The sequence below is a fragment of the Thunnus albacares genome, chromosome 4 (genome assembly GCF_914725855.1).
Source record: "Thunnus albacares chromosome 4, fThuAlb1.1, whole genome shotgun sequence".
NCBI lineage: Eukaryota > Metazoa > Chordata > Actinopteri > Scombriformes > Scombridae > Thunnus > Thunnus albacares.
In genome coordinates, this window is record NC_058109.1 from 7,684,159 (window position 1) to 7,708,389 (window position 24,231).

General features: G+C 39.0%; 1 protein-coding gene across 1 annotated transcript; it reads left to right on the forward strand.

The window, feature by feature from the left end:
* Positions 1 to 273: 273 nt before the first annotated feature.
* Positions 274 to 20,173, forward strand: dennd6aa (DENN/MADD domain containing 6Aa). Its single transcript, XM_044348481.1, has 19 exons — positions 274 to 703; positions 2,367 to 2,405; positions 2,596 to 2,638; positions 7,095 to 7,207; positions 7,357 to 7,437; positions 8,438 to 8,543; positions 9,066 to 9,145; positions 10,399 to 10,458; positions 10,943 to 10,998; positions 13,214 to 13,336; positions 14,144 to 14,239; positions 14,535 to 14,629; positions 15,167 to 15,232; positions 15,561 to 15,625; positions 15,987 to 16,076; positions 16,790 to 16,953; positions 17,320 to 17,422; positions 18,959 to 19,033; positions 19,698 to 20,173. The coding sequence occupies exons 1-19, from the start codon at positions 473 to 475 to the stop codon at positions 19,827 to 19,829; spliced, it is 1,818 nt and encodes a 605-aa protein (XP_044204416.1). The 5' UTR covers positions 274 to 472; the 3' UTR covers positions 19,830 to 20,173.
* The last annotated feature ends 4,058 nt before the right edge of the window (positions 20,174 to 24,231 follow it).

A 24,231-nucleotide genomic window follows, 5' to 3' on the forward strand; every position in this document is an offset into this window, starting at 1 on the left:
CACTGTGATTCGCTGTGAATGAAAAGTGCAGTACAAATTAAATATATTATATTATCATTATTATTATTATTGTTATTATTATTATTGTTACTTTTTGTTGGATAAAGTTTTGTATTTTTAAAAATGTCAAAAGTTTGCCTTGGTATCTCACAATTTACCATCACTATTTTTATTTTTGTCATTCCTAACTTGTCCTTTTTTCTTTTCAAAGCATTAATTGGCCTCCGTATGATGAGTACACCTCAGTTCCAGGGACGGCCTTACGTGATGACGTTTCCCTTTCATCACCGCTACGTACTTACGCTCTTGCTCCTATGCTAAGTGCTAGCTGAGTGGCTACTTTTCTGTACCGTTGCTTTCCTCCTGTTGTTGTTACCTGAGGGGGGGACACCAAACAGAAAGACCGCTAAACTTAACCAGAAAACCGTTAACATTCTCCAGAGCGTCTGAGTGTCCGTGTCGGGCCGTCGACATGGCTCTGCAAGGCCCGGAGGAGCTGGGGGAGCAGGTTGAAGAGCCGGAGGATCTGGACGACCAGGACGCTAGTAGCATCTCCCCGGCCGAGGAGATAACGCTACCAGTCGGGCCCGGAGGCGACGAGGAGCCGGAGGAGGCTCTCCTGCTGCCCTGGGACCGCTTCTCCGCCTGGCTGCACTGCATCTGCGTGGTCGGCTTCGACCTGGAGCTGGGACAGGCGGTGGAGGTGAGAAAGAAGGAGCCGCCGGGGGCAGCTGGGTCATGTGAAACTCTTCACTGTGGCTAAAAAATGCCTAAGTTAGCAGTTATTGAAGGCTCTGACTATTTCCTGGACTCCTGCACACAAACCTCTCCACGAAGCTGCTAGTTTGATACTTTATTAGTTGTACTTTGGGCTAACAGTGCTGGCATGTTTACACACAAATGTTACTAAATGCAACAGAATATTTTTTTACTGCAGGATAACGAGTTTATTACCCGATAGTGGTTATCTTATCCAAGGTGAAGTGTTGGTATGCTTTCTTCCCTGGAGTTAGTCTGTTCCCAGGAGCCATAGCATCACCTCATCTACTGTTTTACATGAAGGCATTTATCTGTTGTCATCTCAAACTACACATACATAGAACTTATTCAGGCTTTAAACTTGGAGAGTTGAGCAAGGCACTTCTGGCTTGGAGGTTTGAATCCTACTGGAACAACTCAGACTGACAGAACAAAAACACCTGTTGTCCTTACAGGTGTTTGGGATGCAGACATCCATCAATAAGTTGTATACAAGTTTTAATATGCGTTATGCAGCACACTGCATGTGTTGATAAGGTTTTATAAAACAGTCTGGGTTCAGATTCCTGCCAGTTAACCTGTTTCACTTTCTGAGTTAATTGAGCAATATGGAAACTGCAGTTAGATATTGCTGTAGGGAATGTAAACTTTTGTCATTTTTGATTTATTGAAGTTTTAGTAATTCATCACTCTGTGTCAGGAATGTGTGGATTTGGCCAAAATGTGGAGACATGCCATTTTTAATGCCGGGTATTGTTTGACATATTTTCATGCTGGTGCTGATCTGACCTGACGTTCGGTACTGATATCAAAGTTTCTTTTTTTTTTTTTTTCTAAACACCCTTTAAACAAGGTTTTTCTACAGAGTGCGTTTCATGAGAAGTTCTCAAATTTTAAATGTTGTCTCATCACAAGCAGCACAGTCAATTTTGATTCAAGTCAGATAATATCCGACTGAAGAATAATTTGACAAGACTTCATGTAATTGACAGTTTTCTACACGCGATGCTACAGACACGTTGCAGTTAGTCACAGATATTCTAGATATTATTTAATGCTGAAATGTTCAGCGCATCAGTCACTCAAAATCAGTTTACATCACAAATTACATCCCTTTTAAACTTGCTAAACTGAAAAAATAGTTTTAGGCAATTCAGTCACCATTTTTAACAAAATATCATGACATTTAAACATTTCAATATCAACTTTGTTATTATCCCAGAGGGAAATCAGTTTGCAGTGTGTACACCAAACTCGACAAACACTATAAAAAAACCATACACGCTAATAAATAAACACACACACACAAAGAAGGAAAGAGCAGCAGTTGGTTCACACGTGGCATACATCCTTCATAAAATACACAAAACTAATTCAGTGACTGCTAATCAAACCACGTGCAGCCAAAGGACAGATGGCAGTTACAGAAAGTAATGAACCCAGTAACATTAAGAGAGACAAATAAATGTTGTAAAGGTGTCCAAGTTTGAAATCCTCTGATGAAACAGTGCAGATGTTTTGTTTCGCAGAAGCTGAACAAAGTTACCAGATGTGAGTTGATGAACTCCTGCTGTGTACTGTAGTAACCCTGTTCATCTGTGTTGCAGGTTATTTATCCTCATCATTCCAAACTGTCAGAAAAAGAGGTGAGTTAAACTGACCTGGTGCATTTTGTACAAAAGTCAAGTTCATTTTTAAGATATTTATTTATTTATTAAAATCATATGCTGATAAACTATCTATCATGTGTCTATCTTAGCTGTGTGGCTCAATGAATCGACCTGTGATGACACAATAAAGAAGACAAGAAAACTAAATCTTGTTGTTTATTTTCAGAAAACAAGCATCTGCTACCTTTCCTTTCCTGACTCCAACTCAGGTGAGTTCCTGTTTCAATCCAGTGTAGCCGGCTGGTAATAACAACACACACTGAGAAGTGTTTCTATTTTGTCTACAACATTAACATCAATGAAGGTTCACCGTTTATTAACCACACCACAAACTACAGCCTCCAAAACAACCATAAAGAATCAACACCGCTCTAAAACTGTTTCATTTCACTAAACATCATAACACTCTGATTTATTGCAAGGCTGTTGTATTAAGCTTGTAGACACAGCGGATCGACCAAACTCATCTGCAAGTAAAAGTGTTTCTACCATTTGAAGGTGAAAAGCCTGCCGTCATAGAGAGAGGGTGAGATGTGATGAATTGTACAAATGTGGATAACGGTGCGCACTTTCAGACAGTTTCTCCTGGAAGATATTCTCGGTGTTGCGTCTCTATTTTACATATAAAAAGTGACAGAAATAGTTCCGAGAAGTTCAAACCCTGCTTTTACATTCACACCTCTACGTACTTTACCACGTGAAGTGAATGTGATTGTCACAACACTCCCAGTTCTGGCATCGGAAAGAGGTTTCAGAAGCTGTTTGACCATCTGATAGTCGTTTGAAGCATACTGATTAATTTTAGCTAAGTGGACATCTTAACAATTTCTCCTTATCTATGATATCCAGCCATGCTCTCCTTTATCATGTGTCCAACGTTTTAGCCGTGATCTCTGCTGTCTAAAAATGTCTTCCGGCCTTCCTTGTCTATTCTCATCGCTCACCACTAGACTGGCCTCAGTCTGTTGTTTAGCCTTTAAAATCTCCCCTCCCACTCAAAAATGTGTTTGGTTGTTGTTTGAGCTTCACTGTGCAGGATGATGTATGTGCAGAGTTTGACACTAGAAGGCTGTTTTCACATTCATCTGCTGGAAGAGGAAAGTTTCTCTGTTCTCACCTTAAATCTGAGTTTAAGGTGTCTACAGACGAGGATGATTTGTGACATCACAACTAGTTTGGAGCCAGTCGTGGTCCAGTACGAATCTTACACAAGTGTGATGTAGAAACACTGAGAATGAACTCTTCAGTGAAGCAGGAGGCATCCAGCAGTTAAACTTCTGAAATAATTGTTTTTGTATATTCATAAAATGTAGACGTCATTTTAGGGATTTTTAACGAGGTAATTGAACTTTTCTGTGGGAAAAACACATCAGACACAAATTAGCAGAATATTTTGATATATCAAACATGTCAGGGGGAGATCTTTAACTCTGGACAGTCTTGGGATTATGATAAATAGTGTTAATCAAATGCAGCTAAAAACAGAAATATTGAACAAAGAACAATATTGCGCTGATTTTTAAAGTTCACCATTCCTGTCCAGACTAATACGTGACATTCTGTTGATCAGAGTTATGTTGTAGAGCTGGATTTCTGCAAATTTAATCACAAGTGTAAGATTGTCTTGTTTCAGAAACACAACCTAGAAGTTGTTGTTTCACTGCACCTTTTTATTGACAGTTGATTGCCTTTAAATCATAACTGTTTGGCTCTGGTGTTACATTTAAGGACCATTTTGAAAAATCGTTAACTTTGTCCAAAAAACAAGCCCAGACAAAAAAGAATTGGTTTACAGAGATATTTTTAGACGCTTTCATTTGACTGAAGATAAGATGGCATGTGGGATTGATTTACACACAAACACCTCTCTGGATTGTGTGTGTGTGTGTGTGTGTGTGTGTGTGTGAATCAGGTGTGTGTGTGTGTGTGTGTTTGCCTGCAGGTGTGTGTTTTCGTTGACTGAGTCAGCAGGCGGTGGAGCTGAGGAGCCTGCTGCCCTCAGGATGATGACAGGATTAGGACAAATGCTTACAGGGCTGCTATATATACCGTAGGTGTGTGTCAGACAGAGAGAGAGAGAGAGAGAGAGACGTTACACTGTGGATCTGCCTCTCTCTCTCCCTCTCTGTGTCTCCTATAATTCAGTCTCACATCTTTATCAGAGTTGGCATCATTGGCCTTTAATCCACTTGAAACTCTTGTTACTGCGGGGAAAAGGATGGAGAAAGTTCAGCGTGTTCAGAAACGAGTAGTGAAACCAGAAACCAGAAAATATTCACATTTAAGAAGCTGAAATTGGAGAATCAGGAAATTTTCATCTTAAAAATGACTCTAAACAATGAATTGATTATCAAAATAGTTGGCGATTAATTCAATAGTTGGCAACTAATCGATTTATCGTTGCAGCTCTAGTTTAATCCAAACATTCTCGTCATTCAGGACGATGAATATTGTAAAATATTTTGCAGCTCAGATACTTGATCTCATTTTATCATTAATGGCAGTTTGGCCAGAGTTCTTTCAGACTTTCCCCTCTGTGATGACAAAGTGATTTTCTTCTTCACTTCACTGCGTCCATTTGGCTAATGAGATCCTAAAGTGTTACAGACGGTGCTGGCAGGGTCGCGGGTTCAGATGCGGCGTCTCATCTCACACGCTCTGATCAAAATAAACAAAAAACACACAAATGAAATGACGATACGGAGGTGGAGGGAAGAGGAATCACAGCCCGTCCAGTCAGCTGAGTGTGAGAATCAGAGCTGCGGCTCAGCTGCTGGGTGGTCTTGAACGCAACCCGACTGCATGATGTCATGGAGTCTTGGCTGAGCTGCGAGAAGCGTGTGTGTGTGTCCTAAAAGTGAAACGCCTCGAAGACTGTGTGAGACTCATTTGCTGTAAATTTTAATTGCTTTATTCGTCATAAAGCTTTTAATATGTTAGTATTTTTACTAATTAGTTTTTTTTAATTACTTTTACTTTTTTATTTATTGACTTTTTTTTTAATCCAAGTACCTTATCTGTGTTTCTTGGCGCCTCGGATGTGTTGTTTGTGCTTCGCTCGGCTATATTGTAAATGAGGTCTCCACCTCAATATATTTCCGACTCTAATTAAAAGTTGAATGAATGAATGAGATTGAGTGTGTGTGTGTGTGTGTGTGTGTGTAGTGTTTGTAATTTCTTAAACTCTGATTATCGTTTTCTCACACTCACACACACACACACACACACTCTCTCTCTCTTCTCGCGTGTCTGCCGGAGGATGTGTGGAGGTCATGTGGAGGTTAAAGGACGGTTGGTGACTCATCGTGTACTTTCTATTTCCTCTTTTTTTTCCTCTTCCTGTTTGTCCAAGAACCAGGAAGAGGAAAAAAAGACGTGAAAGAGCCGACCGATGCACATTGTAATCAAAGAAAAAAGTACAAAGCGAAATATCAACTCTCTCTCTCTCTCTCTCTCTCTCTCTCTCTCTCTCTCTCTCTCTCTCTCTCTCTCTCTCTCTCTGCAGTTTTCTATAACTTACAGCTTTTAAAATTCATTGGGTGAAGTCACATTTTCTAAATTGCAGTATATAACTACGCTATATAGGTTAGAATATGAAAAACCAATGTCTGCATCGTCAGGTTTAAGTGCTTTGCTTCATATTTAACTCGTAGACTTCAGAGAGACGAGGTTCAGGGTCATGTTTGTGTTTTTAATTATGAGGATGACACGGCTTTAGTCGACCCTCCTCAGGAAACAGATCCCATAAGCGAAGCTGCGTATTTGACCCAAACAAAAGCCCCTAAAAGCTCGGTGGGGAAAGTAGCAATTTTGAGATTAATGCTGAAAAGACTAAAAGAAATGAAAGTTTCAAATATCCTGATACAGTTCTGGGCTGCAGTCCGAGCTTCTCTGAAAATGTTTTTTCAAGAAACGCACACAACAGCTTCGTCTTCAGCAACATCTTTCAAGTAAATCAGTCAAACTGGAAATATTTTATACAACTCTGAGAGTGTTTTACCTTTCTACTTGACATCATGGTTTGGCCACCTGACCTGCGAGGCCAGAATGGTTGGCACGGCCAGTAAAATAATCAGTAAATTGAGATGAAACTGACTGAGTTGCTCAAAATGAGCTTGTATGTGTTCAGAGGTGAAATGAAAGTTCAGTTAAGCTGAAAAACTGAGCCACAAATCTTCAATTATAGGTGAATAAATTGGAATCTGCTCAGGCTGAAAATGTGTTTTTTTTTTTTTCTATTCTGATGATTCAGCATCAGCAAATAAAGTCCAGTTACCAGAACACCCACTGCATTTTTATTCCGTTTACGTCATTGGTTAAGTCCACAATGGAAATAAGTCTTTTAACTTTCTGATGTTTTTGTGTTTGTGTGTAATTTAATGTCCTAATCACATGTCCTAAAATAAACTAGACTCAAAATTAGAATATATGTCTGAATTTAGCAAATGTTTTCTTATTTAACACAAATTAAGAAATAGAAAATAGCAATACAAATAAAAACTGAAAGACAAGCAGGTTCAAAATATATAATAAGATATGAAGATTTCAAATTATATGCAAAATATCTAAATGATGTCCAGGTAAAAAGTCTCATAATCCTAACTTAATGCAGGTTTTGATGAGTGTTTCCACGGTAACCACATTGTCACTATGTTGTCTTCCCAGGTTGCCTTGGCGACACCCAGTTCTGCTTCCGCTTTCGTCAGGGTTCCAACAGGAAGTCGTCGCTCGGCTGTTTCCTGGAAACCACGGACCGTGACGCACCGCCCTGTCTGAAGGTTGGGACTCACACACACACACACACACACACACACACACACACACACACACACACACACACGCGTAGAGCAGTACACACCTACATATATAAACACAGCATGCATTTATCTGAATATAAAACTTGATTGTGTGTGTGTTTGTTTTGCAGAGGGAACAGGGCCATTACTATGGTTACGTGTATTTCCGTCAGGTGCGAGACAAGTCTCTGAAGAGAGGATACTTCCAGAAGGTCAGTGTCGGTCTGCAGCATTGTCACTTAAAGGAAAGCCCTGAAATGTTTATCTAGTTTATCTAGTTAATTACCTGCACTATATCAGCTACATCGGTAGTATAATGTACGTTTCCACAGCAATAACTCATCAGCACAGCAACACGTCATGTCAGTCTGTTCTCACTTACTAATTAGTTCCAAGCGCTTCCATTTTTATGTTTTTATGATCACTGTTAAGCTACTTTTAATGAAGCGGTTCCTGCAGATTGTTCACTTTAAAGCCTGCTGGGAAAAGCAGAGATTAACAGAGATCTAAAAACTGTCTGGAAGTAATGAGAGGAAAATGGATGAAAACAGTATTTCTGTTAAAAAAAGTGAAAGCGAGAGCAGCTCAGTGGTGAGTATGATGTGACTCTGATGTTGCACTGATGAAACTGGTTCTGTAAAAATGTACATTATATTGAATTTATCAAGTCGACAGGTAAACATGGAGGAAGTGTTAATGGAAATAAGAAATGAAGGCCTGTCTCTAAATTGAACCTGTTGAAAGGCCTGCTGCTCTGCGCTACTATGAGAATTCATGATAATTGATCAAATTAAACAAAACCTGTTGATTCGATTTACAGAATTTATCAACAAAATTAAATATAATTAATTAATTAAGTCATTTATTAAGTAAAATACCAAACATTCTTTAGTTCCAGCTTCTCTGATGTGAGGATTTGCTACTTTTCTCTGTTTTATTTTATTATAAACTTGATGTCTTTGTGTTTCGGGCTGTTGGTCAAACATAACAAGCTCTGGGAAATAGTTGTGCATTTTCACTGTTTCCTGGCATCTTACATACTAAATGATAAATCTGTTGACAGAAGAAATGATCAAGAGATTGATCGGTAATGAAAATAATTATAATTAGTTGCAGCCATAGTGGCAGTATGTTCCTACACTGATGTCTTGTTGCTTGTTGATTGTATTGAAAGTTTATAAAATCTCTCTGTGTGTTTTGTCTTTCTATTAGTCTCTGGTCCTGATCAGTAAGCTGCCCTACGTGACCTTCTTCCACTCCCTGCTGAAGATCATGGCTCCAGAATACTTTGAGAAACAGGAACCATGTTTGGAAGCCGGTAAGTCTGTATATCTTACATCCTACCTGTCTGTCTGTAGCTGCCAAAATGTTAAAAATGACTGATTTTATATTGTAAACATCCATAAAGAGAAACTGTGAGTGTCTCAGATGTTTCAGCTCAATCTGCAGCGATGCTTCTAACACAAACAAGCCTCAGATCACAATTTACAACAAAATTTTCATCTAGATCAATTAGCTTCTCATAATCAGGCTCTTTGTACTATAAAGTATAGTGACCTCTGAACACCAGGAGGAGACTTAGGTCAAAGGTCAAGGCTGAAAACTAAACGTTGTCTTGTTTTTGTCTCAGAGAAGCATATTTCTTTGGTCTTGATCTTGAAATTTTATATGTTGTGTTTGTGCTGTTTATGTCCATGTTTATGTGTTGTCCATCTCCTCTATTTCCTCTTATTGTTTAAGAGGAGTTGAAATGTGTTTTACAAACGACTCTTTCTCAGTAGAGCTTTGTTTGGCTACAGGGTGAATGTCTTAATCTGTTCTTTGTGTATTTGATGAACAGCTTGTAATGACATTGACCGGTGGCCGACGCCTCATCCTGGAAGAATCCTGACGCTGCCTATCATGGGCGTGGTCATAAAGGTACACACTCTCTCACACACACACACACACACACACACACACACACACACACTCAATAGGTGGAGATGAGTAGACAGTTCATTTTGACTTGAAGCACAGGTGCAACTGGAACATCTCATTTACACCTGGCATTAAAATGTGATCTGTATCTGGATAAGGAAAAAAACATGTTAATACAAGGTGTAAACATATTGTCATGGGAACGCGATCGGATCAGCCAGACCATATTTGGAGGTGGTCATGCTCACATTGTGATTGGATCTCATTCAGCTGTACATGCAATCTGTACAGCGTGATGACATCCATAAGAAAAAATTAGTCCCTGTAAGTTGAAAGGTCACCTAGCCCCGCCTCTTCCTGCCATCTGAAGCGAAGCCTGTGAAAGATACAAGTAATGTTCACTCGCAAAAGGTGATTTTAGAAAAGAACAACGTCTGTGAATGCATCTTAATACATGTTGTGTGCAAAGACTTGTGGATCAGATGCGATTATCCAGATAATGTATCCAGACACAGATCACATGTTAATATCAGGAGTAAATGAGGTACTTAATGCAGCCATTATTAGTGTAATTCATTACACCTGTGTTTGACTAGTCAGAATATCCCTCGTTAGAAAGGTCTAACGTGTAACAGTGTAATTCTGAAGCTTCAGTCCTACATGTGAAAAGTGTTTTGTCTGATTTTAAGGCATATCAGTGGAACTAGTGGCGAGCAGTGATCCCCACCAAGAAAAACATGGTTCAGAACACAACTCACGGCAACATTATATATTAGTCTACTGTGTCCACTGTATTTTCATCAGATTTTGAAGCATTAACAAGCAATCTGATGCCTAAAAATACTTAAACTGAGCAGTTTTAGTTGTGCAATCATGTGCTGTTCATGTGCAAACATACAGACGGATGCGGGCAAAACCAACTATGAGATGTGTACACTATCTGATTTTTATCATCTGATAAAGCTGTGAAGCATTAAAGGGGAAGTCTGCATATGTTAAAAAGGTTGTATGAAACTTTTTGTGGCTCAAGAGGGAGCTACATAAAAAAAGTGATGTTCCTTGAGTGGTTTATTTGTATTGTGAGTAATTTAGACTCCATGTTTTGTCCATTGTGAGTCAGACAGTGTTACAGAAGTGCAATGCTGAATCGGTGGAGGACTCTTAATATTCAGAAGTGAAGACACACACAGAAGAAATCATGTCTCAGTGTTAAATTGGTTTCTGATGAGTGTTTGATCTGTGTGCTGCTGCAGGTTCGCATTCCAACCTGTTACGACAAACCAGGAACTTCACAGCTGGTCCAGTCTGCCCAGGTGATTTTACACACACACACACACACACACACACACACACACACACACACACACACACACACACACACACACACTCCCTATACTTGTGAGGACCCTAATTGACATAATGCATTACTGAGCTCCTAACTCTAACCTAGACTTAATTCTAACCGCAAATTTAATACCAAGTCTTAACCCTCAACGGCCCTTTGAAGTCGTGAGTACTGGCCAAAATGTCCTCACAATGTAGAAATGTCATCACTACGATCGTTTGCCCTCACAAAGATATCAATATAATCACATACAAACCCCCAAACAGCCCTGGTCCAATGTGAGGATGGAAGTAACTGACATAAATGTACACACACACACACACTCAAATATCATATAATTGTCTTGTGAGTTGTTTTTTTCAACATTTGGTATAGTGTAGTAATTTCTGACTGAAGTGTGTGAATATACATTGAACATTGACTTCAGCCAACAGAGAGTGTCTGTTTTTCAGAGCGACAGTCTGGTGTCCATCGTGCTCCCAACCATCCATGAAGTCGACCTCTTCAGGTGAGACCTGCAGGCCACAGGTGTTTTCCTCCTTGTTTATGTTGCCACCTGCTGTTCAGTGGTGGTACTGCAGAAGTTGCTGATTGAAGCACAATCTGAACTGAGAGTGTTTTTCCTCTGATATCACTGCTTTTACTTCTGGACACCTGGAGAAACAAAAAGTTTTCTCCTCAAGATACAAGATTACCACCAAAAATAGTTTTATGGGACAAAATGAAGACTGAGTGTCCATTGAAAGCCTTAATCGCAATATTTAGGTGGCATTTCTAAAATGTGATTACAGTTAAGGGGTCAGTAAACTACCCCCCTCCCACCCACACACACACACACACACACACACACACACACACACACACACCTTTCTAATGTTGGATTCGAGAGGGTGGGGGGGTGGGGGTGGCTGTAGAGCCATTTCTCTCAGAAACTGACTGTCACAACCACTGGCTGTGATTGGCCAGCTGTACAGAAGTGAGAAAGGAGCTGGATTTTTAACTCCTGTCTCTAGCTCTCTCTTTTTTTTTTTTTTAATACTTGACTCAACTATTTCTGTTGTAACAAACGAGTGCAACACTTTGAAGCCTTCCAGGAGAGACTGTCTGAAAATGTGCCCCATTATCTCCGTATTCAAACGATATCACATCTCAACCCTCTGCTGGAAACAACTATAAACACATTTGACTTCTGACGTGGTCGGACAACACGTTGTATGAACTGATTCTGATTGAGCATAAACAGACTCTTATTCACAGAACTCGCCCACAGAGTCAGTGTGACCGGCATGAATAGTCATTTTAATGATAAAAAGGTTGTTGTGTTGGCAGTTTCTTTATTCAGATCAAAAAAGAACAATAACCACCATTTGTTTATTTTGCCCTTTATCACTGGCATCTCTCAAAGGGCCTTTAAGAGAAAAAGGGGAACAGAAATGAAAAAAAAACAAAAAAAAAACAGATAAAAAGTCGAATAAAGAAAACTAACAGAGCTGTTTGACCTTGTCAGGCGTATCTGACTCCACCAGCCCAAAACTCAAAAAGCATGAAGGAAACAAAAAAACATCACCTGCTCTGTTCACACTGTGGGCTCAGAAGAGTCAAATATTGACGAATGAGGAAATGCTCCACTGAGACGACCTCAGCTTGTAACGTCTGCAAATGTTTCTGAGCACAGAAAATATATTTTAGAAAGAAAAACATTTGTCAGTTTAATTTTTGCTGGCAAGTCTGTGGGGGAAAAAAACCACCAAGAATCACTTCTGTCTTGATTTTATTAAGCAACCAAATCAGGGTCTTTGCGTGTTTTAGTCAAACAAACACAGATTCCTTTACATTACAGCCAAATATCTTCCAAAGCATACAGCAGTGTTATGAATGGTGTTATGACACGGCTCTTTGGCCACAACAAAACAGGAGACACACCAACCTACAGGAGCAACTGAAGATAAATCAAATTAAAGGAGGTAACTGCATTGAAGTCAGTGGGATCAGTGGTGTGTGTAGGTGTTGGAAGGTGCTTGAAAACAAAGAAATAACTAAACTAAGGCAACATAACTAAACTAAACCAGGATGGGTGCCTTAAGAGAGAAGCAGAGAGCTGCAGTCAGAGGAGGGAGAGAGAGAGAGAGAACTGCCTCAGCTGCAGCCCGGTGTTAATAACCTGGCCTCACTGTGGGCCTTCAGGTGTCGCCAGCTGCCCTTAATGGTCACCTGCAGAAACAGAGCAGACATCCCAAAGCCAAACACAGAAGACACCAAAGGTCATCACAAATGGTTTAAGGTGTTTTTTTTCTATGCAGACATTTGTTTCAGGTCATTTCAATGCATCAGACAAAATCAGCCCGCAAAGACGTGAACCTTTATCAACATTATTAAGCTCTGTAATCCATTCAATCCATCCAAGTTCCCGAACTATTAAATTCAAACAGATGAAAGTGTGAGCTTGTTTGAAAACTCTGCTTCTAATTCATGTGCTGATGAGAAGCTCCAGAGGGTCGTGTCCATGGTGTGATTTTCGGTTTGTACTCGACGAATGTTGTCGTGAGAGAAATGTGGTGAAATATTTGGCCGTCAGTCCAAAAGATGGTCCTCACCAACAGCTGATTTAGAGTTTTTGAGGCCAAAGACAGCGTGAGCAGTTTGTTCTCAAGTCTTTCAGATTTATTCATCCGTTCAACTCTTTTATTCACCCTCTCCCTCTTCTTCTTCTTCTCTCTCTCCAGGTGTTTTTACCCAGTCTTCTTCCACATCCAGATGCTGTGGGAGTTGGTGTTGCTGGGGGAGGCACTTGTCGTCATGGCGCCGTCGCCAGCGGAGTCATCAGATACCGTGCTGGCACTGGTCAGGTGAGTCAGATGGTTATGGGCAATCGTACTGCTAAAAGTATTTTGACCATCAATAAATCATTTCAGTAATATTTCAAACAAAAATGCCAAGTAATCTTTGGTTCCAGCTGCTCCGATCCTTTTCTCTGTTTTATATCACTATAAACTTGAATGTCTGGGAGTTTTGGACTGTTGGTCTGACAAAACAAGCTCTTGGAAATTGTGAACCTTTTTCACTAGTCAATAATGAAAAAATATTTGATATAACATTGATTATGAAAAGAAATGTCAGTTGCAGCATGAGAAAGGTTAACTTATCTGATAACTGCACTTGTATTTCATAACTTTGAAGTAAAATTTGGATCAATTTGAATCTTTATACCATATTGAATTTTGCTTTTCTATGTCACATATAACATTTAAAATATCTAAAATGAAGTTCTCTATATTGACAGTTTCAGTGCCTTCTTGCTGCATTGTGTCTCTGGAAGGAATTAAATCGTCTATTTATCAATCAGTCAGATTTCTAAAACATGAAATTGGTCTTATTTTTTCTTTAAATGGTAAGATGTTGACATAAAATAAAACTTAAGATTGCGGTCGCCTTTAAATTCAGATTCAGGTTTCTGAGCTGCTATATCAGGAACAAAGAAAACAGATTCAACCATTTCGTCTGTCTCTGATCTCAACCAACACATACTGACTGTACCTACAAGTACATTTATTACTCAGCTTGTTATATACAGAGCAGCATCTCTCTTCTCTCTGTTAATGGAAGGGTTTTTTAAGTTATTCAGGTTTCTAAAGTGAAATGTTCTCTCTCTGCAGCTGTATCGCTCCTCTGCGTTACTGCAGCGACTTCCGGCCGTACTTCACCATCCATGACAGCGAGTTTAAGGAGTACACCACCAGGACGCAGGCTCCGTGAGTAAACATGAAGCAGCACAGCCTTTGAGCAAGGCACTGACTTCCCCCTCTGCCCCCATGTAGCAATATTCCAGTGTGAGATGATGCAAAAAAAATGATTTGCTTTATATTTATTGGCAAGTTCGTGATGCCTCTAGCAGACACAAAACAGAGGTTATTAAACACTGTACAGATCTACCCGCTCACTGTAGCCATCATTGCTCTCCGACCCCTGAAAGGTTTTAAGGCAGCAGCTTAATTTTAATTCAGTTAATAATTGTTATCTTTGATCTGTCTCTCTCTCTCTCTGCAGGCCGTCAGTCATTCTGGGAGTGACCAATCCATTCTTTGCTAAAACACTGCAGCACTGGCCACACATCATCCGCATCGGAGACATGAAGCAAGCAGGTAGACGACACTGCTGCTAGTCAAGAAGTCTTCAAATATTCTACCAATATTTGTCTTTAATAAATAAAAGACAAATATAATGTTCTTGCAATGCGATTTTTTTCCACCACAGCAGAAACTTCAGCCACAGAAATTACCTTAAAGACGTTCAGTCTATGGCCAAAAGTATGCGGACGCCCCAGTCCAGCTACGTCTGTGTGTGTTTGGTCTGTTTTTGCTGGTTTGGTCGAGGACCCACAGTGATATTTTAGACAGTAGTGTGTTTCCAACATTGTGGAAACACTTGAGGGAATCCAACTCTCCTCTTTCAACATGACAGTAACCCTCATGCACAAAGCCAGCTCCATTAAAAAAAAAAAATGTTTTTCCCAGTTTGGTGTGGAGGAACTTGACTGGCCTGCACAGACTCCTGACCTCAACCCATTGTGGGTGGATTGTTTTGGCCATGAGTGCATCAACTTCTGTCTGACAAAGAGGCAAGAAAACATCTGTCTGTCTCTCTCATCTTTCTTCTTTTCATCTGTCTGTTCCTCTCAGGAGAGATGGCCAAACAGATGAAAGTCAAGAAACTGAAAAACCTCAAAACTCTGGACTCTAAACCCGGTAAATGTTTCATACTCTCCATTGTATGTGTTTGTTTTTCAGTATGATGTTTCTTTCAATGTCAAGCACCTCACAGAACTCTGCTCACAAACTCACCTTCACATTTATCACTTTTTAATGATATTTACAGTGACTTGTGTTGCTTTTATATTCTGTCTTGATGCCTTTTGTTGTTGAAATGTGCTATAGAAATAAATTAACCTTGCTTTACCTTATCAGACTGCAGATTATCCACCAGGGGGAGCTGTTCAGTCACTGTCAGATCAGATTTACACTGTCAAATTTATGTTATTTGGTGTGTGTGTGTGTGTGTGTGTGTTTATTGCAGGTGTGTACACTGCATACAAGCCATATCTCAACAAAGATGAAGAAATTATTAAACAGCTTCAGAAGGTAAACAGGCTCGCTCCTCTTACTTGTTTTATGAAGTGACTAATTGGAGCCAAACACTTTAGTCCTCCATGGCTTTTGACATGTCAGTTACTCAGTGCAGCCTTTGCCTACGTCACTCTATAATAGAAAGTAAAATGAAACAGTTACTATGGGGAGTATAATTAAAGCAGCATACAGTCTAATTATGTAACTAAGGTATATATTTGGCGGATGGGTTTTTGATTTCATGACTTAAGAAAGGTTTGTTTGTTTTTTTGGTTTTGAGAACGGCTACACTATGTTGTTGCTACTGGGAAACATACTTAAACTATTACACTGATGATTCTAGTTGAATGTAATGTTGTTGTTTTTTTCTCCTCAGGGTGTTCAACAGAAGAGACCCTCAGCGGCCCAAAATGCAATTCTTCGACGCTACTTCCTAGAACTGACACAGAGCTTCATCATTCCACTGGTAACAACCAATACATTTCTCAAGATGCTTTCGGCTAATAGTGACATGGTGTTCTTCAGTTTATGTCTGACTGTGTTTGATCACCTATCAGTGTGTTTACGTTCATTTAAAGAACCAGGACACTGCAGGTAATCAGGGAACACATTTACAGTCACTGTAGTAACCTGGTTACTGTAAATTTGCATTAACATGCAGCAGATCAGTAACCAGATGTTTCCCTGTGGCGTTGCTTCCTGATTTGAACTGCATTAGTGACAGAAGACACTGCTTTCTGACTTTTTATGTGTGTGTGTGTGTCTGTCACAGCAGACCGACAGCGCAGTGAGAGATAGACTGAGTGGAAGTTTTCCTCATAATGAATGTGTCTGAATTGAACAAATAGGCAAATGGTCAGCGGTAGAAACTGACTTATCAAACTTTGAATAGAATGATATGAAAAACGAGGATGCAGAGCTTTGTGTAATGATCTCTCCTTTCATCCAGCTGCTCCACTCTATGCTTTCCCCGATTGTCATGTACATACATAAATGTATGAAGCCAATTAGAAACCCAGTTAATTGTATACAAGGCAGAGAAATCTGTCTTGTTAACGTGACAGTTAAGAAATCAGCTTACTGGAGAAACTTGACTGTATTCTGGTTACTTACTTATTACTTATGCATGTAAACGCTGGATGTTGTATGTGTGTGTGTGTGTGTGTGTGTGTGTTACAGGAGCGGTACGTTGCCAGTCTGATGCCTCTCCAGAAGTCCATCAGTCCCTGGAAGAGTCCTCCTCAGCTGCGACCGTTCATCCAGCAGGACTTCATGAAGACGCTGGAGAAGGCTGGACCTCAGCTCACGTCCAGACTGAAAGGAGACTGGATAGGACTCTACAGGTACGCATACACAGTTTTAATGTTGATGAATGCATAACATCATAAAAACCCAACGGAAATCGGCAGTATTTTCTTCTCTACTGAGTACTAGGCCTGTATTTGAAACAGGCCCATATTAGAGACAAACTTTATTATAAATTTAAAAGTATATTGAGCATAATTTAGTAAAAAGCCTGTCTGTTTTTTTAGCTCAAAGGGCAAAATTCTTCCCTTTACGTACTTTTCTTTTAATATGAAACATCTGCTGGGAGTGTTGAGTTTGATGGATAACAACGTAACACAGAACAAAAAACAGCAACGATCAAGTAAATGGTGATTATCCTGAGCATCATTTGGTCTCCTGTGTGGTTTTCTCTGCGTCCGAAGGCATTTCCTCAAGTCTCCCAACTTTGACGGCTGGTTCCGCAACAGGAGGAGAGAGATGACCCAGAAACTGGAGGCTCTACACCTGGAGGCGTTGTGTGAGGAGGTGAGGTGGGAGGGAGGAAGGAAGAGGGTTTAATGTGAAGATCAGGCAGGGTCAAAGTGCAGTTCACATAAACCTGTACCGACTGATAGTTCAGACTTGTTCAGGCATTTCAGTGCAATTTTCTGGTAATAAACTGTTATGTCTCTAACTTTACGACTTGATGTGGTCTGGACTTTGCCACAGTGTAACTACATAGTCACCACTACATAGAAAACCCAGTTTACACCACAGTGAATCAGTGACACAGTTGTACTCGCCCTGAGTGAGTGACATAAACTTTTATTCACCAAGAAAGTTCAGTTAATATTTGTTCAGTTAATATTTGTTCAGTTAATATTTGTTCAGTTAATATTTGTGTTTCAAATATCAGTTATGGAGTAATGAGTTTTTGCAACATGGAGGAGCCAACGCCTCATAGTTGAGTCTGACTGAGTCAGGATCTCGTTCTCACCATAAACAAATTGCTTCAGAATATGTGATCGGACTGAGACCACTTCCTGTAAAGGGTCTCGGTGCGGCTGTTTCTGTCAGCACCCGAGTACAGTGATGGAAGAAATATTCAGATCCTTTACTTAAGTAAAAATACCAATACAGCAGTGTAAAAATACTCCATTACAAGTAAAAGTCCTGCATGAAAAATCCCACTTTAGTAAAAGTACATAAGTATTATGAGCTTGATGTAGTTAAAGTATTGCAGTAAAAGTAGTGGTTTGGTTCCTCTGACTGATATATTATTATATATGACATCATTAGATTATTAATACTGAAGCATCAGTGTTAGAGCAGCATGTTACTGTTATAGCTGCTGGAGGTGGAGCTAGTTTCAACTACTTTATATACAGTTAGCTAGTTTAGTCCAGTGGTTCCCAACCTAGGGGTCGGGCCCCTCCAAAGGGTCACCAGATAAATCTGAGGGGTCATGAGATGATTAATGGGAGAGGAAAGAAGAAAAAAAGTTCTGATACACAAAACTGTTTTCAGTTTTTGGACTTCTTCTCTAATCTTTTATTTATTTTTTTAAATACTGGATCATTTGTTGTTTAGAGGGAAAAATCACTATTTGGTGGAGCTGTTAACAACTCATAGACATATAAAATTTGACCCTGACTACACACTGCTTTATGTAAGACGTCAGAAGTCAAAACAGTTAGAAACCACTGGTTTCATCTTTAATAATGTGTTGTATTTTTAAAGCTTGTTATATTATCCATTGTGTCAAATCTTCATCTGAAAAGTAACTAAAGATGTCAAATAAATGTAGTGGAGTAGAAAGTACAATATTTCCCTCTGAAATGTAGTGGAGTGTAAGTATAAAGTAGCATCAAATGGAAATACTCAAGTACAAGTACCTAAAATTGTACTTTAAGTACAGTACTTGAGTAAATGTACTTAGTTACTTTCCACCACTGATGAAACCAGAGTCTTATTCAACTGTATTAAACCATGCAGGTTTTAAAAACATCTTTAGACAAGACCCAGACTTCTTTTCTCTCCATCTGTCTGTCACTCTTATCTCCTGTCTGTATCTGTCTGTAGGATCTGCAGCAGAGAATCCAGAAGCACACAGAGGTGGAGTCAGTTGATCTGGTTCTGAAGCTAAAAGATAAACTGGTCAGTACAAACTCATTCAAATCCTACTACTGCTACTAGTGCTGTTTCTGTTTAAACTGTTAATACTAGTGCTGCTTCTACTACTACTAGTGATCTTGCTAAACTCCTGTTGTTACTGCTAGTATTACTGTGAAACTGTGATGAATGAGATCTATTTACAGAGCTCCACCTTTTCTGCCACTGGTCCAGCTAATACCACCATGAAACTAGACACCCACATCCGCTATCAGTAGTGATCACTAATGGTGTTATTCCCACTATTATTACTGTTAAATCAACTTGTAATAATACAAATATGTAGCATTTCCTCATTAAAATCTCCTCCTTTAATTAGGAGGTTAGTTAATTAACTATAACTATTTTCATAATAGTCACTTTTCAAGGAAAACATTCACTGGTTCCTGCATCTCAAATATGAGGATTTGATGTTTTTTGTTCTCATATATCATAGTAAACCAAATATCTTTGGGTTTTGGACTTTAGGGTGTGAACATGTGAATACATCTCACTGGGCTGTGTGAAATTATAAGCATTTTTCACAATTTTCTGAGATTTTACAGACCAAACACATCATAAATTAATCAAGAAAGTATTTATCAGATTAATTGCTAGTTGCAGCCCTAAAGTGAAGCCTGATTAATGCTCACCGTGTTGTCTGCTGCAGACCCAGGCGGAGAGGGAGCAGCTCCCTGTGCGTCCAGGGACCCTGGCCAAACTGAAAGCCCACATCGAGGCTGTCATCCTGGCGTTACCAGAGGACTTGCAGGGCATCCTCCATAAGCCCTCCACACCCTGAACTTTAACCCCTTCGGTCTGCAACCTGAAGCCACAGGTGGAGCTTGTTTTAAAGTTTTGGGGGCTCCCAGGTGGAGGGACCCTCGTTTACTCAGACTGGGTTCCATGACCAGTTTAAGGGTCTCTAATCTGGTCTAACATGGAAAGCAGACAGCACATTTTTTGTTTTCCCAAAATATACATCCCACTTCAGTTATATTTACTTTTATCCCAGACTGCTACTGAGGCGGTTCAGTTGGATTCAGATCCCTCACGTCTCAGTGATCATGTGGTATTGAATCGGCCAGGCTGCAGCTACCCGACATAAACTCCTCTGAGGGATTTTCAGGCGGCAGAGCTGAAATTGTGAGGATGTTTTTCATCATGGAGACATCAAGTACAGAAAGGAGCGCTTGATGCATTTGCTCTTTTAGCACAAGGCACATCATGAGAGGTTCATCTGAGCCTTTGGTGGCCGGCGTGCAGAAAGATTTGTCATCACCTTGGAAGTAAGAGCAGGAAGATGATCCCAGCTGACCTTTGATCCTCAGAATTTTTACCTCCTGACGTTTTTAATTTTTACTTTTTTAACTTGACGATGGACTGCTGCAGTCAGGCTGAACTGACTCCAGAGTTTTTCATCCATTTTTAAAAAAAAAAAAAGTTTTTAAAAGAAGTGCACTTCATCGCTAACTGGACCAGTGTGCCCTCCACACACACATACACACACACACACACACACTTTTATGCAAACACACTGAAATGAGCAGAGCCAAGCAGTGCTTTATAATTCAGTTTTACTAAAATGTTCACTAAACTGCACACACACACACACACACACACTCACACACACACACACAGCATTAAGCACCAGCGACCCTGTAATAACTGTCGATGCAGTAAACGGCTCTTGGCTCGTGTGCTGTAGAAGTGTGTTCAGAAGCCAGTCACATCCCTGTAACCATGTCACATGATCTCTCCGTAGCCTATCATAACAGTCTGAGGGAAATATTCAAAATTGTCCTAAAATGTTCAGAAATCTTGGCGTGGGTTGTCATTATATTTGTTTTTTTGTTTTTTTTTTTGAAGACTGAATCCGAAACTTGACTGTCACTGTTGTTGTGTGAAAATGTTCTGCTTATTTAATGTTTTTATTTCCACTGACCAAACCTGAGCTCCTCAGGAAGTCATTGGCCCACTGGACTGCAAATCTATGGAGGCCCATTTCACCAGGAAAGACAAAATAAATAAAACGGAAAGTTAGAAATGTTAGAAATACTCATGGTAAATCAAAATTATGAACTACTTAGTCAAAATGAGTAGAAACTAAGTTAAAATCTTAAGTCAAAGCTATGATATAGTATGTTCAGATTCCTCTTAAGTAACATTATATGAGATTATAAACTATAATAAAAGTTCAAAGTTCAAATTTTGACTTATTACATTTATAATAGTAAGTCAAAATTAAGTAATTCTGACTTACTACCTGATAGTTTTGACTTGGTATTTAATAATTTTCACTCACCATTAATAAATTGTCATTTCTAACATTTAATCTGTTCTTTTTTTTTCTTTTCCTGGCAGAAATGGGTTTTTATAGTTAAACGTCTGATAAACTTGAGCTCAAAGCAATACTGCTTTCCTCCCTTTTTAAAAACTTTTCACTTGGCAGCAGTGACACAAGAAATTCATGTGGGTAGTATCTACATGTCTTTCTTCGGGGATAAAAAATTATATTTAAAGTTCACCATATAAATTACTAATCCAGTCCAATTCTGGCAAATCCAGAGTGTAAAATCCATCTAACAGTTTTTAGACATTTGATGTTTTTTTAAAAGTTTACTTGAAAAAGTAGAATTTAATGTTATGCTTTGCATCAATTTGTAAGAGCAGGTTTTTTTTATTTCAAATGGAGGAAGACTAAGATTTGGTGATGGAAAATCATAAATATTTTCAGTGGCTCCAACTTTATAAACCCCGGCCACTAAAACAAGACTCATGTACACAGATGAATCTGCACTCACACTACCTAAGCTGCTCTTTTAAATTCAGCTGACATGAACGTTTGGGACAGTGATGCTGAAGTGACAGTAAAGGCTGGTTTATATACTTAGGATATAAATAATGCAAAGTCTTCAGTTGTAATTTGGGCGACAAATCTAAAAGATGTGTCGCACAGTGATTGGATGTGGGAAAATAGACGTTGAGGGGAAAGTCTTATATTCTAGTATTTCTTCCTCTGAATGTATAAAAAGTCTCACCTGGTTTCTATGAATTATGAAAGCAAAACATCTGACAAAACGCCTGACACACCGTTGTATTTTACAGGTATACAGTATATGTAAGCCTTAATGTCTTTCAGGAACTAATGTGCTGTTTCAGTCTCAATACCTAAGTCATCAGTGAGTGATTCATTTAAGCAAAATGCTCCTATAATCATGTGACAAAACCTGCCGCAGTCATCACATTTTAGCATTTCACCATTATCAAAATGAGAAAGTGTTTATTTGGAAGATTTTTTTTTAAAGGTTTTTAATACTAAGGCATCATTGATATCATACTGTAGTATGTTCTTGACAGCAGTTAAAGAGCAACATGTTTATAGGAATTCAAATTTTATACCAGTAGCAATACAATGCGACTCTGAAGATGGAGCTGTGTATGGAAGCCCATTTCTGCCAGGAAAGGAGAAAAAAAACATTAGCAACGATAAAATTTACTACATATATATGTTAGGGATGTCAACTGTTAACTGTTAATTGGTTAACTGCTGAGAATATAGAGGCTCCGACACGGACAGAAGCACCAACCTGCAGATACAAAGAGACACAATGGATCCATTTTACCAACCTGCATGGCGGCTAGCGGCATAGCTGTGTGTGTAGCCCATAGAGTGTATTAAAAAAATAATGGTGTAGCGGCAGTGCCTCCAGTTTAATAGCACCGTGCTGGTGTGCTGAATGATTGAGACTGATATGCTGCCAATCAGTGTGGTAGAGAGTTAGCGATTGAAAGAACTAGTTCGGTACCTCAAGCCCAAGTACATTATGCCATCGAGAGCTACTGTAACTAAACGCAATAAAAACACTTTTAGGTGAAGAAGGATGTACTAAAAGTGAAGCTAACAAGGGCAGACAAGCTAGCTCTGACCACTGACTGCTGGACAGCTCAACACAAATGGAAAGCTAAATCACTTTTCTTAACCAGTTAGTTGGTTAATGGCTGTCAGTCTATCAAAAGCTAAATTAATCGTACCTGACATCCCTAATATATATGATAAGTCAAAATTATTAGATACTAAGTCAAAATTCCTAAAAACTCCTAATTTTGTCATTCCGCTAAAGTCATAGTTTTAAAGTCATAATAGCATCTTGAAAATTGTATGTAGTGATAATTTAAGTAATAACTTTAATTTATTAAGTCTAATATTTTTGATGTATTAATAATTTTGACTTATTACTTAATAATTTTGACTGAAAAAGTCAGAATTTTGAGTTGACGTTGGTATACTTTGCAGTATGTCAATTTCTACTAAAGTTGTAATCTCATAATTTTGATTGACCATAAATACTTTTATTTCGCAATTCCTCACATTTAATGTATTTTTTTAAAATTTTGACAGTAATGTGCTTCCATACATTAGATGATCGCAAAGACAAATACCAGCTCTCACGTTAGTCCCGCCTCCACACACCTGCATTAAATACTTGCAAAGATGCAACACATTAAAACTGTTACAGCTAAAAACTAAAACGTCTGAGAAAAGTCCTGCAACAGGTGGCAATAACTGACGAAATTCACCAGCCACTTTTTAACCAGCCAGCTTTGTGGCTGCACAATCAGACAGTGTTGGTACATAGCTGGAGGCTTGTGTGCATTCTCGAGAAAGGAAAAAAAACAACAACACTACAGCTAGCATTGTTTTAACTGATGTTGATTGCACACTGAGAAAAGAATAACGTGACTTGTATCATTTATTTATATTGTAAAAACAAACTTTTGTTCAGCAGCCAGACAAATTCTTTTCATTTGAAGTTAAAATATGCAAAACCGTCAGTATGGTCCTTGAATTGAAAATTATTCAAATGAAAACTTCTCCTGGACACCTAACAATGTGTAAATTGACAAACAATTAACATGACTTAATTTATTATGGTAATTTACATTTTTAGAGTTTTGACCCAAAAGTACACAACCACTCCAGGGTACGTGAGTGTGATGTTTGCATTTCAAAATATCACTTGTTTGAAAATGTTGAATGGACTTGTTGTCAAGCAGATGGAGTGTTGTTTGTTTATTTGTTTTCTTTGGTCATTTTCTTTTAAGCCATCATGTTCCATTATTGCTTTGAAATTTGCCTCTTTTTTTGTCGAGCAGATAATTGTGAGGAAAAATAACAAAAAAAAATATGCTGGTTGGAAAAA